Genomic DNA, 17,684 nt, shown 5'->3' with positions numbered 1-17,684 from the left:
AGATGGAAACCCAGTTCTAAGTAAAGAGGGGAAAGCAGAAAGGTGGAAGGAGTATATAGAGGGTCTATACAAGGGCGATGTACTTGAGGACAGTATTATGGAAATGGAAGAGGATGTAGATGAAGATGAAATGGGAGATATGATACAGCGTGAAGAGTTTAACAGAGCACTGAAAGACCTGAGTCGAAACAAGGCCGCGGGAGTAGACAACATTCCATTAGAACTACTGACAGCCTTGGGAGAGCCAGTCCTGACAAAACTCTACCATCTGGTGAGCAAGATGTATGAGACAGGCGAAATACCCTCAGAATTCAAGAAGAATATAATAATTCCAATCCCAAAGAAAGCAAGTGTTGACAGATGTGAAAATTACCGAACTATCAGTTTAATAAGTCAAAGCTGCAAAATACTAAAGCAAATTCTTTACAGATGAATGGAAATACTGGTAGAAGCCGACCTCGGCGAGGATCAGTTTGGATTCCGCAGAAATGTTGGAACACGTGAGGCAATACTGACCCTACGACTTATCTTAGAAAATAGATTAAGGAAAGGCAAACCTTCATTTCTAGCATTTGTGGACTTAGAGAAAGCTTTTGACAATGTTGACTGGAATACTCTCTTTCAAATTCTAAAGATGGCAGGGGTAAAATACAGGGAGCGAAAAGCTATTTACAATTTGTACAGAAACCAGATGGCAGTTACAAGAGTCAAGGGGCATGAAAGGGAAGCAGCGGTTGGGAAGGGAGTGAGACAGGGTTGTAGCCTGTCCCCGATGTTATTCAATCTGTATATTGAGCAAGCAGTAAAGAAAACAAAAGAAAAATTTGGTGTAGGTATTAAAGTCCATGGAGAAGAAATAAAAACGTTGAGGTTCACCGATAACATTGTAATTCTGTCAGAGACAGCAAAGGTCTTGGAAGAGCAGTTGAATGGAATGGACAGTGTCTGGAAAGGAGGATATAAGATGAACATCAACAAAAGCAAAACGAGGATAATGGAATGTAGTCGAATTAAGTCGGGTGATGCTGAGGGAATTAGATTAGGAAACGAGACACTTAAAGTAGTAAAGGAGTTTTGCTATTTGGGGAGCAAAATAACTGATGATGGTCGAAGTAGAGAGGATATAAATTGTAGACTGGCAATGGCAAGGAAAGCGTTTCTGAAGAAGAGAAATTTGTTAACATCGAGTATAGATTTAAGTGTCAGGAAGTCGTTTCTGAAAGTATTTGTATGGAGTGTAGCCATGTATGGAAGTGAAACATGGACGATAAATAGTTTGGACAAGAAGAGAATAGAAGCTTTTGAAATTTGGTGCTACAGAAGAATGCTGAAGATTAGATGGGTAGATCACATAACTAATGAGGAGGTATTGAATAGAATTGGGGAGAAGAGGAGTTTGTGGCACAACTTGACACGAAGAAGGGACCAGTTGGTAGGACATGTTCTGAGGCATCAAGGGATCACAAATTTAGCATTGGAGGGCAGTGTGGAGGGTAAAAATCGTAGAGGGAGACCAAGAGATGAATACACTAAGCAGATTCAGAAGGATGTAGGTTGCAGTAAGTACTGGGAGATGAACAAACTTGCACAGGATAGAGTAGCATGGAGAGCTGCATCAAACCAGTCTCAGGACTGAAGACGACAACAACAACAAGAACATCTAATTTATTTGTGGGACACAGTGATATTCAGTTATCACTTTGTTCTCACTGAACTGTGGTACTACTATTACTAGCAATATTTTTCTGAGGTTGACTGGAGTGTTTATGAAATAGGCATTGTTGTAATTTGCTAGAGTACCATTTCTCAGTAACATGCCACTATCATCTTTTAAAACAATGTCATCTTGCTTTTTAACACTTTTGTTTGTTTCCTTTTTTACTGTATTCCATATTTCTTTCGACTTGTTTGCTGTCCCTATGATTACTTTGTCATTGTGTATTGTCTTGGCTGTTTTAATTACTTTCTTATAAATTTTCTTATATGTCTTAACATATTCTGCAAAGTGATCATCTTGTTTGTCTTTTCTCAGTTGATTGAGAAGTTGTAGCTTTTGACTGGATACTCTGATAGCAGGTGTTATCCACTGGCTGCTGTTTCTTGGCATGACATTAATTCTTGTCAATTTTTTTTTTGAAAACACATCTCAAATATGAACATGAAAGTATTATAAAATACATTGAATGATTCATCAGTTGATGATTTTGAGTACACATCTTCCCAGGTTTTTTTTTTGCTAACTATTGGATAAAAATATTAACCTTTTCTGGGTAGAAGTGCCTTTTATATTCCCAATTGTACTTAATCAACTCAGGTACAGAAGAATTTATGCATGTTGGTCGTGTGTTGTGGTGTGAAAGACCTAAGTTTACGTGTTGTGCCTCAGTAACTTCATTTTTGATATTTGTAAAGATATTATCTAATAGGGATGAAAATGACTATGTTATTCTAGTGGGGTCTGTGAAGAGTGGTTTCATTTGAAATGTGTTTAGGATACTCAAAAGCTGCCTTTTTTTTCATTCTCAATTAACAGATTGATGTTAAAATCCCCACATAGTAATAAGTTCACTTCATTTTTATACAAAATGCTTAGCACTGCTTCCAAATTAAATTTGGATGGTATGTTTCAGATCTAACTTTATGCTGCAGCCCAGCCCTAGTATATATTCATACTCCACCATTTTTACAAACAATGTGGCAATAATGAGATGCTAATTCAAAATTGCTTATATTTATAAGACTTAATTCACTGACACTGCACCAATGTTCTGATAGATAATTGTAAGAGATATCTACAAAGTAGTTTAGGGTGACTTCTAATTCTAACACTTTATTCTTGAGACACTGTATGTTTTGACTCATTATCTTGAAAGTTTTGTAAGTGTTTGTTATTTTGTCAATACCTGGTGAAGTGCTGCTTTGTTGCCGATTTTTGATGCTTACTGCAATTTTTCAGGCTGATTTGTCACAATCTCTTCCTTTTCTTTGTTTGGTGCCATAAAAAATCATCACTAAGTGAAGCAGCTGTACCTAGCCTTTGGCTCCTCCTCAGGCAGTGTTGATCAGTTGCTACTGTTGTTGGAAGTTCAGTGGCCTCTGCTGTTGGTGCTATTGGTGACATGCTTTCTCGTACAGTGACTATGTTTTTTTTTTTACTGTTTCCGCTGGGGGTGGGGCTGCTGCTGTAACTGATGTTGGTTTTCCCTCAGCTACTGACAGTTCTTCTGCTGTTGATTTTGGTTTAGTTGTTATTGCTATTTCTTCTGTTGTTGTCATTGTTTTTTGTTGATGTTGTCGGTGGTGGTGGTGGTGGTGGTAGTCCTGCTGCTTCTTTTTCTTCTGCACATGACATTATGCCTAAAAAATTCTTGGTGTGTTTGTTGAGATGGCTTCTGCTTCTTGGTGATTATCAAGTGCTGAAGTTATTTTTGGAGCTTGCAAAGTTTGTGCTTCGTTCACCATTGTCCCTTTTGGCTTGAACCATTTCGTAATTTGAGGCTGTTTTATGATTTGATTGTTCGTTTCTGTCATACTGAGTTTTAACCACTTCATAATTTGCAACTGATTGGAGGCTTTACTGTTTGCTGCTCACCAAAAACGGTTTGTAATTTGTCTTAGATTGCTACTTGTCCTGGTTTCTTTGTTGTCAGGTGAGACACTAGTAAATATTTTATCAGCAAGAACCTCTTTTCCTGACTGCATTTAAATGAAGGCAGTGAGCTGTATAGAATCTTCACTCTAAAATGTTTGTGTCTATAACATCAACATTCTGGAAATGAGTACATATTTCCGCGAAACTCTTGCTAGTGACACAAATTTCATGATTTACGCCTGACCAACTTGGTAAGTCATGATGCTGTGGCACATTCACAAAGAGAACATTTGTATGAGTTAAATTATTTAGACAATTTCTCAGTTCTGTGATAGCCTTGTATGATACATTTCTATAAACTTCCAAAACTCCTCCGAGCAAAACAACAAAATCATCCGTAGTCAAGCTAGTTACTTCATTAAATTTTGTTAGGTTTGTTAGTTCTTGTAATGGGGCCCCAGGCTTCAAGAATCCAGATGCCCTGAAGTTGTATTTTTCCATTAACACTGAGGAATTTCCCCAAACATTACTATCTCCTAAAACACAGATCTTCTCACGTTTTCCAATGTTCCCACTCGGGGGATCAGTTAGCAACAGTCTGTTTACTTTATGCAATTTATTTCTAAACTTTTTGGCTCTGACTGGCATGTACAAAGAATCTTCAGCAGTGTACACAAAAAAGTTTTTATGCACTTCTGATCGACTGTTTTTAAGCACTAAAGTTTCACTGTTTATACACATGGAATTTTCAATTAGCAACAGACTTTTACTTTTTGTGATTCATTTCAAACTTTTCAACTCCAACTGTTGTGTTCAATGAATCTTCAGCAGTGTACTCTGTCTCCATATTCCTTTCTAATCAATCTATCACTAGAAAAATATATTCTAGAAAAATATATTCTATAAATTTGTAAGCAGAAATAATGTGACTGAACATAAAATGAAATTAAGCTTTAAACTGAAAACTTAGTAGATTTTTCTCTATTCTTTGCTTTGAGAAGACAAAACTAACAGGCAGCTGGAACTCCATAATACAGAAATTTAGATAACTTTTACCAATATGGTAAACAGTGTTTGTTTATTTTAATTTTTCCTGAATGTTGTAGAATTAATTTTAAGATTGGATAATGAACATATCACTTAACTTCGGAGAATCCTGTGTTATTTTAATCAGTTAGATGAATTTGTTGCACTTGTGCTGTCACATTTCTCTAACTTTGTGTTTGCTAAATGTAAAGAAATTGACTGTTCAGTTAACTTAGCTCAAAAATTACATGAGAGCTTATGTTGGCTTACATTAGTTTCCTAAATATAATTTAAAATTATTTAACTTCTGTTTGTAATCTCTTAATGCATTTTATTTTACTGACAGTTGTATGTTATGGCTACTGGGCGATGTGCATACCAAGGGGCAACAAACAGACTGCTTCCATTCCTTGATGCTGTTGGCTTTGAGTGTCCAGTGCATTATAATCCTGCAGATTATGGTAAGATTGTTGGAACAAAACTGAACAGATTCAACTTTGAGTAGACCACTATCAATTTATAACTTTATGTTACTTATTACATTATTTTCAAATGAGTGTGAGATTGACTTAGTAATGCAGTTTTTGACATGTTATTTTTCTTCACATTATTGTAAACAGGATGCAAGACGCATAGTTATTTCATGAAGTGCGTTAATCAAATATTCAGAATTCTACTTTGAAAAGATTTATATGATTCTTCTTTTCTACTGACAACATCAGAATCTAAACTGTGTGCTGGACTGAGACTAGAACTCAGGACTTTTCCCTTTTGCAGGCAAGTGCACTTGCCCACAGAAGGCAAAGGTCCCAAATTTGAGTCCCAGCCTGGCACACAGTTTTAATGTGCCAGGAATTTAATATCGACACTCTGCTGCAGAGTGAAAATTTCATTCTGGAATTCAGAATCTTCAGAAACAGGCCTACTTTATTGAAGTATTATAACTCAGCTTTTGTTGTTTGCAGTTATTGAAATTCTACATGACAGCTCCAAAGAGACCATTGATCAACTAGTCAACAGAGTGAAAAATGGAAAATGTTTGATTACTGACCCAGAAGCAAAATCATCATGTAAGTGGTAACTTTAATCAACAATTTGTTCAATTTTGTGCCTTAATTAAAATTTGTTTGTTAGCCATGTTTCATAAAACTGAGATAAGAGCTACAGACATCTTGCTGTGACATTTTAGAAGTACAGTTTAACAGTCATTAGGGAAATTCTTCGAACCACAAATGCTGACTTTTGTTTTTCTGTTTTACAGGTTCTTTCTCCTCTCAAGAGCTGAGCCTTACTGAAAGCCAAGAAGACTGGACGGAAAATAAACTAAGTACAAAATGCACTCCATTTTTTGTGCAGTTTTCAGTATTGTGGAAGAGAACAACAATTCAGATTATGAGAAGTAAGGTATAATAAATTTAAATATGCTAAAACAAACACCAGTAAATTATGTCTGACTTTTTCACTTTAGCAACTTTGCTAGCTTATTTGTTTTTCTTCATTAAATTACACTAAGATTTCCTGAGTTATGTTTCTCAATTCAGACTACAAAATTATACACTTGACTCTCTTACCTTTCAGCACATCTGAGATCTTTATCTTGGCCACATTGGTCTATTTTACAAGAAGGGAATATTGATTCTGAAAAACAAATGTTCACACAACAAATGTTCTACAGAATTTTTCCTTATCCTGTGCATAACTGAAACCGCAATTATCATCAGTATTTTCTAACATTGTAGTATGGCTTGTGTCAGCCCACCTGGTTAGCCGTGCAGTATAAATACACTGCTTTCCGGGTGGGAAGACATGTTGGTCCCCGGCATGAATCCACCCAGCAGATTAGTGTCAAGGTCCAGTGTGCCAGCCAGTCTGTGTATGGCTTTTAAGGCAGTTTTCCATCTGCCTCAGCAAATGTGGGCTGGTTCCCCTTATTCCGCTGCAGTTACACTGTGTCAGTGATAGCTGCACAAACACTTGCTCCACATACACATACAACTTAATTACTCTACCAGTAATGCAGTGGGGTTACACTCATCTGGTGTGAGACGTTCCTGGGAACCAAACTGCACAAGAACCCTTGGTTTGGTGTGGGGCAGCAGTGGGGTGAGTGGACTGCTGTAGTCTGTTGTTGGGTTGTGTACCACAGTGGGCTATGGCAGGAAAGAAGCCTCTCCATTGCTTCTAGGTCCCCAGTTCAATACAATTCAATACAATGGCTTGTGTCAAACTGCCCTCCCTTAATTACCAGTACTATTAAAGCATTTCAAGTATATGACAAATACCTGAAGATCTAGAATGACTTCCATAAATTGCAAAGTTCATTTCACAAGTTGCATAAATATCAGTCAGTGAAAGTGCACCTTTAGTAAGCATGATACTATTGTGGTACTTATTAATTCCAACAAGTAGAGCTAGGTTACTAAAGAATTAACATGTATACTCATCTTTGGTCAAAGTCAGCTGTAAAAAATTTGTGTACGACATGGTGCACGAAATGTGTTACCATTTTGTTTTTGAATATAAACTTTATTGTCAATACAATCTGAAAGGAACATATATTACAATGAAGAGACGTCCATGGAGATTTGTTCTATCTCAGCACATGCTCAATATGTCCACCATTTCGTTTCCTAGCTTCCTTCAAACGAACACTAAAGTTAGTGATTACCCTACGGCACATGTCTTCCGTAATGTCACTGCAAGTTTGAAGAATAAGTCTTCTGAGCTCCATTAAATTACATGGACGTTTCGGGAAAATTTTTTCCTTTAGGTACCCCCAAAGAAAAAAGTCACATGGATTGAGGTCTGGACTAATGGGGGGCCAATTTTGTTCGTCATTGAAGCGACCTGGAAACCTGAGTGAAATGATCCGCATGTCGAAATGCTCGTGTAAAAACTCCATCACAGTGTTTGCAGTATGTGGCCTTGCTCCATCTTGCATGAACCACTGCGTGTTGAAGGGCAAGGCAGTAGCAAGTAGCTGTGGTATGAAGCTATTGCGAAGCATGCTCAAATAACGCTCACTGTTCACAGTTTCTTCAAAGAAAAAGGGTCCAATAAGTCCATGACTGGAAATTGCTGCCCACGCTGTAATCCTCAGAGCATAATGTTGTGATTCATGAAGCACTTGTGGGTTTTCAGTGGCCCAAAAGCATACATTTTGTTTGTTAACCACACCGTCTAAATGAAAATGCGCCTTGTCTGAAAACCAAACGTTGTTGAGAGTTCCTTCCCTATCCTCTGCTGCTGCTTGTGTTCTTCAGTGAGCTTCTGTGCACAGGTCATCTTGTATGGGTGCATATGGATGTCACTTTTAAGAATGCATTGAACAGTGGCTGGATATTCCCAGTTGCACTGCTGCCTCTCTACATGATTTCCCGGGACTTCTCTGTACAGCAACTCTTACCGCTTCAATATTCTCCAGCGAACAAACAGGCTTAGGCCGAGGTCTCTTTGCTTCCAATACTGTTCCTTCCTGTATAAATTTATCGTACAACCTGTGGATGGTGTTGTTGCAAGGGACCCATCGTGTGTTAAACTGTTGTCAAAAACACCTCTGAGTCACAGCAAGGTTTTTCGTTTCATGAAAAAGTAACACAACTGCTGATCGCTGCTGTGTTGTCAGTCTTCCATTGGCAGCCATTGCTGCTTACTAGTCTCCTAGCGGCAGTATCGTGAATTACTCATCATTTTGTAACTCATTTGTTTTTCCAAACTCTGCTGGTACTGCTGTAGAGATCCCAGTGGGATATCTAATATGCGTCGTAAATTGTGAAAGAAACAATTGGTAAAATGTTTCGTGTGCCACCCTGTAGTTCTCCAGTAGGTCCCATGTTAACTAGCTACATGAATAGAACCTTAAATTTTGTTCCTCTGTTCTCATTTATTCTCTGACATATTTATTCTTGATTCATTCACAAAAGTTTACATATTTCTTTCCATTACAATGCTTGGCACTGGACTGTGACAAAAGAAAAAGAATAACTGAATAGTCAGATTTAACATGACATCTGAATGCATGGTAATCATAACAAAAATTGAGGCAAAATTGACAAGCTTTTTGTCTATTTATAATTCCTCTTCTTAAACTAGCACATTCACAAACAAAAATGGTTTTGTATTACAGTAATTATTTGATTAAGACATTAAGTATAGAAATAATATATATATTTGCACTGAAAAATTAGGGCAATCTAAGAGTGACACTAAGGATTTTAAATGATACTGGTTTAATTCCAAAGCTCCTAGAATCTGACAAATTTCAAAATCAATAATTCTTGAATGAATAAGCTTTTTGACTGAATAATCTGTTTACTTAAAAAAGATAATGGTATTTTGAAATTGGGCATGTGGCACTTCATTTTAATAATATTTAACTTTGTAGAAAATTATACGATATGACTTATTTTCTTGAAAACATTTTGAGAATTTTCGTTTAATAAAATGTTGTATCCAATAAGATGGAAACTGAGTAGTTAGCAATAAATTTCTATGTGAAACTGTTTAAATTAAATTTTTCCCACATTTGAAAAACAGAATAGTCCCAATTACATATTTAACAGAATGTATAAAAGAAAGTTCGGGTACTGATTGTGTAACTGTTTATTAATTTCTCTTTTAATTTTTTCCCTACCCCACTCCCACCCAGCTACACCTGCTCACCTCCCAGAAATTCCTTACCTCTAACTTTGCTCTGTCATCCTTCCCCAGGTCCCTTCCTAAGAGGGTAAATACGCAACCTTAAAACAGATCCCAACCTAATCATTTTCCAGGTAGACAAAGGATACACCACTGTCGTGATGAATCCCTGTGACTACCTGATAGAAGGCTTGTGGCAAATATCTGAGTCCTTGGCCAACAAACTCTACCACACTGATCCCATTGAGAAGACCGACATAACATTCAGTCCCCACTAAAATCCTTAGGCCCATCCCAGAACCACCCCCTTAAGTCCATATCCCTTCTTTCCCCAACGACACCCCCCCCCCCCACACACACACACCTTTTAAACCTCCTCAAGATCTGTAAACCCAACAATCCTGGACAACCCATTTTAAATAGTCACTCAGTTTCTACTGAAAGAAACTCAACTTCTCTTGACCAACACCTCCACTGATCTGCCCAAAACCTAGCCTCTCAGATCAAAGATACTAACCACTTTCTTCATGGGCTATCTACTTGCACCACTTCTTTAACTCCTGATCCCTACTTGTCACTGTTGATGCTACCTCCCTATGCACCCAACATCCTGCATACTGATGGACTTGCCACTATCAAACATTGCCTCCCATAACATCCTTCAGACTCCATATCCACAACTTTGTTCCTACTAATCCTGACACACAACTACTTCTCATTTGAGAGGAAGGTATGTACCATATTTACTCAAATCTAAGCCGCACTTTTTTTCTGGTTTTTGTAATCCAAAAAACCGCCTGCGGCTTAGAATCGAGTGCAAAGCAAGCAGAAATTCTGAAAAGAGTTGGTGGGTGCCACCACAACTTACTTCTGCTGTCGAATATATGTAGCGCTACACAGGCATGCTTTGTAGGCAGAAAGATAAATACTGGCGCCAAAACCTCTGCGTCAGTAAATAAATTTTTTAAAAAAAGGTGGAAGACGAGCTATTTTCTCCGCCTGGAGTTTCGACCACTGCATTTTCATACATTATCCAATGAAGTAAATACAAATTCCATATTGTTCATCTTCAAATGTAGCAGCATTTCAATGTACTACGAAAATCCGACTGGCAAGACTGTTTGGGATGTTTGTCAATATGGCCAACTCTACGTTCTGAATATTTTTCCTATCTGTGAGAAGAGATGGTTGCTAATAGGAGCTTCTATAAATTGTGAATCACATGCAGTATTCTCGTCACCATAATAATAATAATAATAATACGCATATAAACATTTTGCCATGTATTGTTTCATGTTTGCTGCTATCTCAGTTAAATCCTGTCTGCCTAATAAACTACGAAACTAGAGTGAGACAACAGCAAACGTGGAAGAATATACATATCATGTCATGTTTATATTCGTATTATTCTTATGCTTAATAGTGATACAGTCAGAAATGAAGCATGGCAATTGACTAGATTTTTAAATCTAAGACAACTCTAATTTCTGTGTAGAATGTAATGTACTAAAGAGACGCCTGCAAAGATTTTCAAACGGAGAAAAATTTTCACTAAACTCTCGTTCAGAACATCTTCTATCATACACAGTCTATTATTTGGTTCTTGTTGATCATTATCAAAGAAATCAGCAGTGTAAGTAACAACAAATAGCAGTTTCTTGCCATTGTTTCGCTAATGAGATGATTCCTCTTTTTTTTTTTTTTTTTTTTTTTAATTGTAAGCGGTGGTAGTGCACACAAAAGCAAGCCATGCCGTGAGCGGCGACAGGCTATAAACACGCACTATCAGAATGCGACAAACAATGCATGACAGTACAGTAATGCATTTTCAGCTTAGAGTGACGTAAACACCTATAACAAAGAAAACTGCACTGATCAGATCAAAGAAAAATAAGCAATCAATTCCAACCAGATGAAGCACATGGAAAAGGAAGGGTACCCGTATAAATACGGACGGAGCGCCTGATGCATAGCAGTGGTTACCTGGTAAACCTTAACTGCTAAGCTTACAACTTGAACCAAACTACTGTAGCTGTACATCATTAATTTGACCTAAATTGTGTCTCATATTACAATGGACCAACTTTGTTTCAATTTGGAGAGGTGGCCTATAATTTTTCTCTCCCCTTGAATTTCGAGTCTCAAATTTCAGGTGCGGCTTATATTCGGGAAATTTTTTTTTCCTTGATTTCGAGTCTCATTTTTCAGGTGCGGCATAGATTCGAGTGCGGCTTAGATTTGAGTAAATATGGTAAACAAATCTGCAGGACGATCATTGGCACCCACAGGGCACCTTTTTATGGGCCACCTAGAGGAAAACTTCCTATCTTCCCAAAATCCTAAATCTCTTTTCTAATTCTCTTTCAACCCAACATGCTACCTGCCTGGATGTTGACCTTCACCTCTGTCCATATCATACCCACTAACTGCCAACAGTACCTGCATTTCAATAGCTGTCACCCCTTCCACACCAAAACATGCCTCCTACACAGCCTGGCCACCTGTGGATGGTTTATCTGCAGTAATGAGACTCCCTTGCTCAATATACCGAAGATATCAGGAGACCATTCACAGACAGACTCTATGCCTCAAACCTAGTCCACCCAATCATTTCCCTGCCATATCCTCATACTCCCCTACACCTCCCATTACCCCTAAGAATTAGCTGCAAAGGTGCACCCTCATCATCACCCACTGTCACCCTGGACTGGAAGAACTGAACCGTATTCTTCACCAGGGCTTTGATCATCTTGTTTTGAAATGAGGGACATCCTACCCAGAATCATTACCACATCTCTTGGAGTGGATGTCTGCCACCCACAAGCCACACAATGTCCTAGTCCACCCCTATGCCACTCCTAAATCCAACTCTTGCCACAGGGATCAAATTTCTGTGGAAGATCCAGGTGCTAGCCCTGCTCAATCCACCCACCCAGCTCTTCCTACTCATGTCCTGTCACAAGTTCACAGATTTATCCTACCCCAACAGAGGCAGGCCACCGGTGAAAGCAGATGTATCATATATCAATTCTGCTGCAACCCCTGCAGTTTTTTGCACTGGTATTACAACCAGTAAGTTCTTCACCACAATGAATAGTCATTGCCAAACTGTGGCCAAGAATAAAATTGATAACCCAATGGCACAACATGTAGCTGGGCTCAATATGCTCAATTTTAATGCCTGCTTCACATCCCACATCATCTAGATTCTTCACCATCCTTATCCTTATCCTTGCAACACATCCTTTACTTCTGTAACTCTCCTGGCCTCAGTCTGCATTAACCCACTATCCCCATATCCCCCAACCAACCACCCAACTGTTTCCCCTTCCTCTGTCCTATCAGCCTCTCCCAATTCATGTCTCCATGTGACCTTAAACATGCACAACTTTCCCTGGCTTCATAGCACATGCTCACTTGCCTATCCTGTGCACCTGCCACCCCTCTCTTCCTCATTCCTAGCCAATTAGTTACCTACATGCAACATATCGTCCTGCCTCTCTCACCCTCTATCCACCCCACCTAGCATAACCACACACCCCATCCTAGCCCACATGCTGAACTGCAATCCCAGCACCTGGAGGGGACACCAGCAGTATATGGGGACACGTGTGTGTGTGTGTGTGTGTGTGTGTGTGTGTGTGTGTGTGTGTGTGTGTGTGTGTCCTCTTTACATTCTACCAGAACTTTCCTACTGTAATCAATTATTAATGTCACATTTTTGGTCAATGTGCACTCAGGCACTATTTTAAATTATGTCAACAGGTTACGCTGCTATTTCTCTTGGCTGCATACGTTTCAGGAGGACTGGCAACAGGTCTTGCATTCTTTCAGATTGGTAACAATGGAGAGAAACCCTTGGCACATTTCAATTTTATGGCCACCACACTAGTTACTGCAAGCTATGGCCAGATTCTTGCACCAACTATGATGTGTTAGTAAGCATGAACAAAATACTATAATTACTTTAAAAGAAAACTAATTATAAACTGAAAATGATAGTAGATCTGTGAAGTCAATTATGTAATATATTGAGAATGACCATGAAAATCACAATGGAATTGCTGTTGACAGATTTATTGAAGCATAACTATAGTAACTGTGATAACCTGTGACAATGAAATTAGGACAGGAATTACAAAATTGCTTGTATTGACAGTGCATTACACAATTTACAGGTGGCCCAAAGTGTTAGCATCAGGTCAGAAAACAAAGCTGGAAGGCACCTATTTTACTTATTAATCCCTTTGTAATTTAAAGGACATTTTTCATAGCTGTGGAGCAATTGCTAGAGCTCACCATTTGACACCTGGTTGAGAGTGATAATTCTTGCAATAACTATTATGTATTAGTGTGCACAAACAAAATACCATACTTTGTGTAAATTTAAAGTAATAATAAACTGAGAATGATTTTGTTTGATACAACCACAAAGAGTCTGACTAGTCATCAGTATATAAACAAGATAGGAAGCAAAGAATGTACTGAATAACACCCATAGCAGTTGATTTGGAAATCATTAATGTAGCAAAGAAACATTAGAAGAAAATCATACAAAAATAGATTAAGTTTTTGGATGGAGAAATGCAGAAAGTGTTGTATGAAATGGAGACAAACAGTTATCAAAAAATTTCTGGGTTAAATACACTAGACACACAATTTCCACACACAAAGGTTAGACGAGTTAGGTATCTCTTTCATTTTGGGCAGATGACAGAGCAACATGTAAATAATGCTGGAATATCGTACAAGCAAGTTTTCATATTTTAAAATAGTCTTTTGTGATCCACCAACAACTATTCTACATAAGTCTGTTTTCTTTGGAGCTCTCACATTACTACTAGTGCCCATAAAGTAATGTAAGCATTATTTTATAACACTGGGACTGAGAAACAACATTCAGTAAGGTTTCAAAGTTTTATATTATGACCAGAAAACTCAAACAGTGCTATAGATTAATTACCTTCTCTGTTTCTCTTAATATTTTGAAAATTACATACTACTCTACGATTTAAAGGACTCCACAGATCTGAAAATGCAAATTTGATATCTGAATGTGTGTTGTTTTTCTGTGTGCACACTGGTTTGAGTTCATATAACAACTAAATATGAAGACATACTGAATAGTAGGTAAATAGAAAGTATGGCTTAGCCTGACTGGGGAAGTGGTTGTCTGAAACAGGAGGAATGGGCGAAATGTAGAGGAGCAAAGGATTAAGAATGTCATTAGATGGAGGAAACAGACAGGAAAGGAAGTCAGAGATAGAGAAAGAAATGTGTATGAGGAGGAAGTGGAGTGAGTGGAGAGAGGGGTAAGGGTAGGATGTGGTAGGGTTGGACAATGAGGAAACAGTATGATGGGGATACATAATCCTATGAACATAACAAGTGAGGATCAGAAAGAAGAATAAGTAGGGGCAAAAAATTGAGTGGAAACAGGGAGAGAGGTAGATGGAGCTAGAAGATACTGAGATGAAGAGTATTATCCCTAGAGAGCTTATGACATTTTCTTGAGTGCATGTGAGGTAAGCAGGGGCTCCAAGCTAAACAGAACCTATTAATGCAACTGGGTGGCATCTGTGGGAAAAGCCCTTGATCAGAATGGGTGGCATCTGGGTGTATGTTTCATGCATGAAATGTATGACATGAAAACCAAAACAATGGCTGTTCTAATTCAGCCATTTCACCACATGTATATTCAACGCAAGTGGTTGTAATCCTACTGCTTCCCATACCCTGGCTATGCCATGGGGAGAGGGACAAGTGAGACAATTTGGAAAAAAACAATTTATCCATTATTTGGCATCACTTCAAGTTATGGAATATGCTTCTACATCTCCTACTGGTGAGGAACCCAATTTGTTGCCAGAAACATATATTGTTTTTACAGTGAAGCTGATAGCCGTTACAGAACCTTCTGTTTTATTAAATGGTCCTCCATTGACCACAATGAACAGTCTCCAGGCCATTGACCGATGATCTTGTCACTCTGTATTCTCTCCTATTCATAAACGTCTAACTGAACTCAGTCATTTTGACTGCACGGCTGCCTTTTTCTGGGTTCTGAGCCATGTGGATATCACAGGAACCAAACTGGTTAACCTTTTGGCTAGTGAAGAGATTACTCATCTCCCATTTGTTTTGACAATGCCAAGTGCAGACTTGCAGGTGCAAATGAGACCTCTGCTCACTCAGAGATGGAACATCTGGTGGGCTGCTACACCTTCTAATAACCTCCACCCTATAAAGGAGTTTACTGCCGCATTGCCCTCCTCCTTCTACTCCTCCCAGAAGGAATCCACTGTCATATGTTGCCTCTGCATCAATCATGCCAGACAGAACCACAGTTTTTTATTTTATATGACAAGCCACCTCTACACTGTGGATGTGAACCCTTGCAAGCAGTTGCTTGTATCCAGATCGATAGTCCTTCTATCTGGCTGTCAATGCCAGGCATGGTCTTCTGAATTCTTTGTCCCTCATATGAGCAGATGACTCATGGACAGTTGGACTGGTCCTTTATTTTCTCTGTGACTGTGGTTTTTATTTTCAGATATACACTACTGGCCATTAAAATTGCTTCAGCAAGAAGAAGTGCAGATGATAAACGGGTATTCATTGGACAAATATATTATACTAGAACTGACATGTGATTACAGTTTCATGCAATTTGGGAGCATAGATCCTGAGAAATCAGTACCCAGAACAACCACCTCTGGCCGTAATAACGGCCTTGATACGCCTGGGCATTGAGTCAAACAGAGCTTCGATAGTGTGTACAGGTACAGCTGCCTATGCAGCTTCAACACGATACCGAAAGTCATCAAGAGTAGTGACTGGCCTATTGTGATGAGCCAGTTGCTCGGCCACCATTGACGAGACATTTTCAATTGGTGAGAGATCTTGAGAATATGCTGGCCAGGGCAGCAGTCGAGCATTTTCTGTATCCAGAAAGGCCCGCACAGAACCTGCAACATGCGGTCGTAACACATCTGAAATGTAACGTCCACTGTTCAAAGTGCTGTCAATGCGAACAAGAGGTGACCGACACGTGTAACCAGTGGCACCCCATACCATCACGCCGGGTGATACGCTAGTATGGTGATGACGAATACACGCTTCCAATGTGCGGTCACCATGATGTCGCCAAACACATATGCAACCATCATGATGCTGTAAACAGAACCTGGATCCATCCAAAAAATGGCGTTTTGCCATTCGTGCACCCAGGTTTGTCATTGAGTACACCATCGCAGGTGCTCCTGTCTATGATGCAGCGTCAAGGGTAACCGCAGCCTTGGTCTCTGAGCTGATAGTCCATGCTGCTGCAAATATCGTCGAATTATTCGTGCAGATGGTTGTTGTCTTGCAAATGTCCCCATCTGTTGACTCAGGGATCGAGATGTGGCTTCACGATCCATTACAGCCATGCAGATAAGATGCCTGTCATCTCGACTGCTAGTGATACGAGGCCATTGGGATCCAGCACGGCATTCCGTGTTGCCCTCCTGAACCCACCAATTCCATATTCTGTTAACAGTCATTGGATCTCAACCAACACGAGCAGCAGTGTCGCGATACGATAAACTGCAATCGCGATAGGCTTCAGACCGACCTTTATCAAAGTCGGAAACGTGATGGTACGCATTTCTCCTTTTTACACGAGGCATCACAACAATGTTTCACCAGACAAACCTGGTCAACTGCCGTTTGTGTATGAGAAATCAGTTGGAAACTTTCCTCATGTCAGCATATTGTAGGTGTCGCCACCGGCGCCAACCTTGTATTAATGCTCTGAAAAGCCAATCATTTGCATATCACAGCATCTTCTTCCTGTCAGTTAAATTTCACATCTGTAGCACATCATCTTTGTGGTGTAGTAATTTTAATGGCCAGTAGTGTAGCATTTTAAACTAATTTCATAGTGGGGGCAGGGTGGTTGGGTTGTCTTCTGCCACATACTTTGTAAGGGGGACCCTTGACCCTGCCTCCTTTGCCTGTTGCCTCTGTCATCCCTCCTTTCATCTGGTTCAAGTGGTTTTAGATTTGGTTTAGCTGTTTTTGTGCTGCACTCTGTTTTTCATTTTAGCAGTAATGCTATGTTGGTTAGTGGATGCTCTTCCCCTCTTTAACACTTGGTTATGATGGATCAGTGGTAGGATAGCTGTGGGAGGGCTTGCTCCCTTCACATGCAGAGCTGTAGGGACACCCTCCTGCTCTCTTTAAATATTTCTCTCATCTTATTTTATTATTGATATCCAGCTGATGTCCATAATCTTTTTGGGCTTTCTCCTTTTACTTGTCTGGATCTCTCAACTAAATGCATCCTTTACTCTCTAGCTATCTTCACACTTATTGGGTTTGGCAGGGGTTGGATGCAAGTGGGGTTTCTCTCCCCGTGGCTGAGCCGTGAAAGACCACTTATCTG

General features: G+C 39.2%; 1 protein-coding gene across 1 annotated transcript in view; it reads left to right on the top strand.

The window, feature by feature from the left end:
* Positions 1–17,684, top strand: part of LOC126195214 (ATP-binding cassette subfamily G member 4-like) — a 299,475-nt gene that overhangs the window by 247,427 nt on the left and 34,364 nt on the right. The window contains exons 6-9 of the mRNA XM_049933733.1: positions 4,965–5,079; positions 5,584–5,688; positions 5,880–6,022; positions 13,022–13,190. Coding sequence (XP_049789690.1) covers positions 4,965–5,079; positions 5,584–5,688; positions 5,880–6,022; positions 13,022–13,190 — 532 coding nt within the window. The remainder of the gene's footprint in view (positions 1–4,964; positions 5,080–5,583; positions 5,689–5,879; positions 6,023–13,021; positions 13,191–17,684) is intronic.

The sequence above is a fragment of the Schistocerca nitens genome, chromosome 7 (genome assembly GCF_023898315.1).
Source record: "Schistocerca nitens isolate TAMUIC-IGC-003100 chromosome 7, iqSchNite1.1, whole genome shotgun sequence".
Classification (NCBI taxonomy): Eukaryota; Metazoa; Arthropoda; class Insecta; order Orthoptera; family Acrididae; genus Schistocerca; species Schistocerca nitens.
The sequence above is the reverse complement of the archived record's forward strand: the minus strand, read 5'-3'. Positions and strand labels throughout refer to the sequence as shown.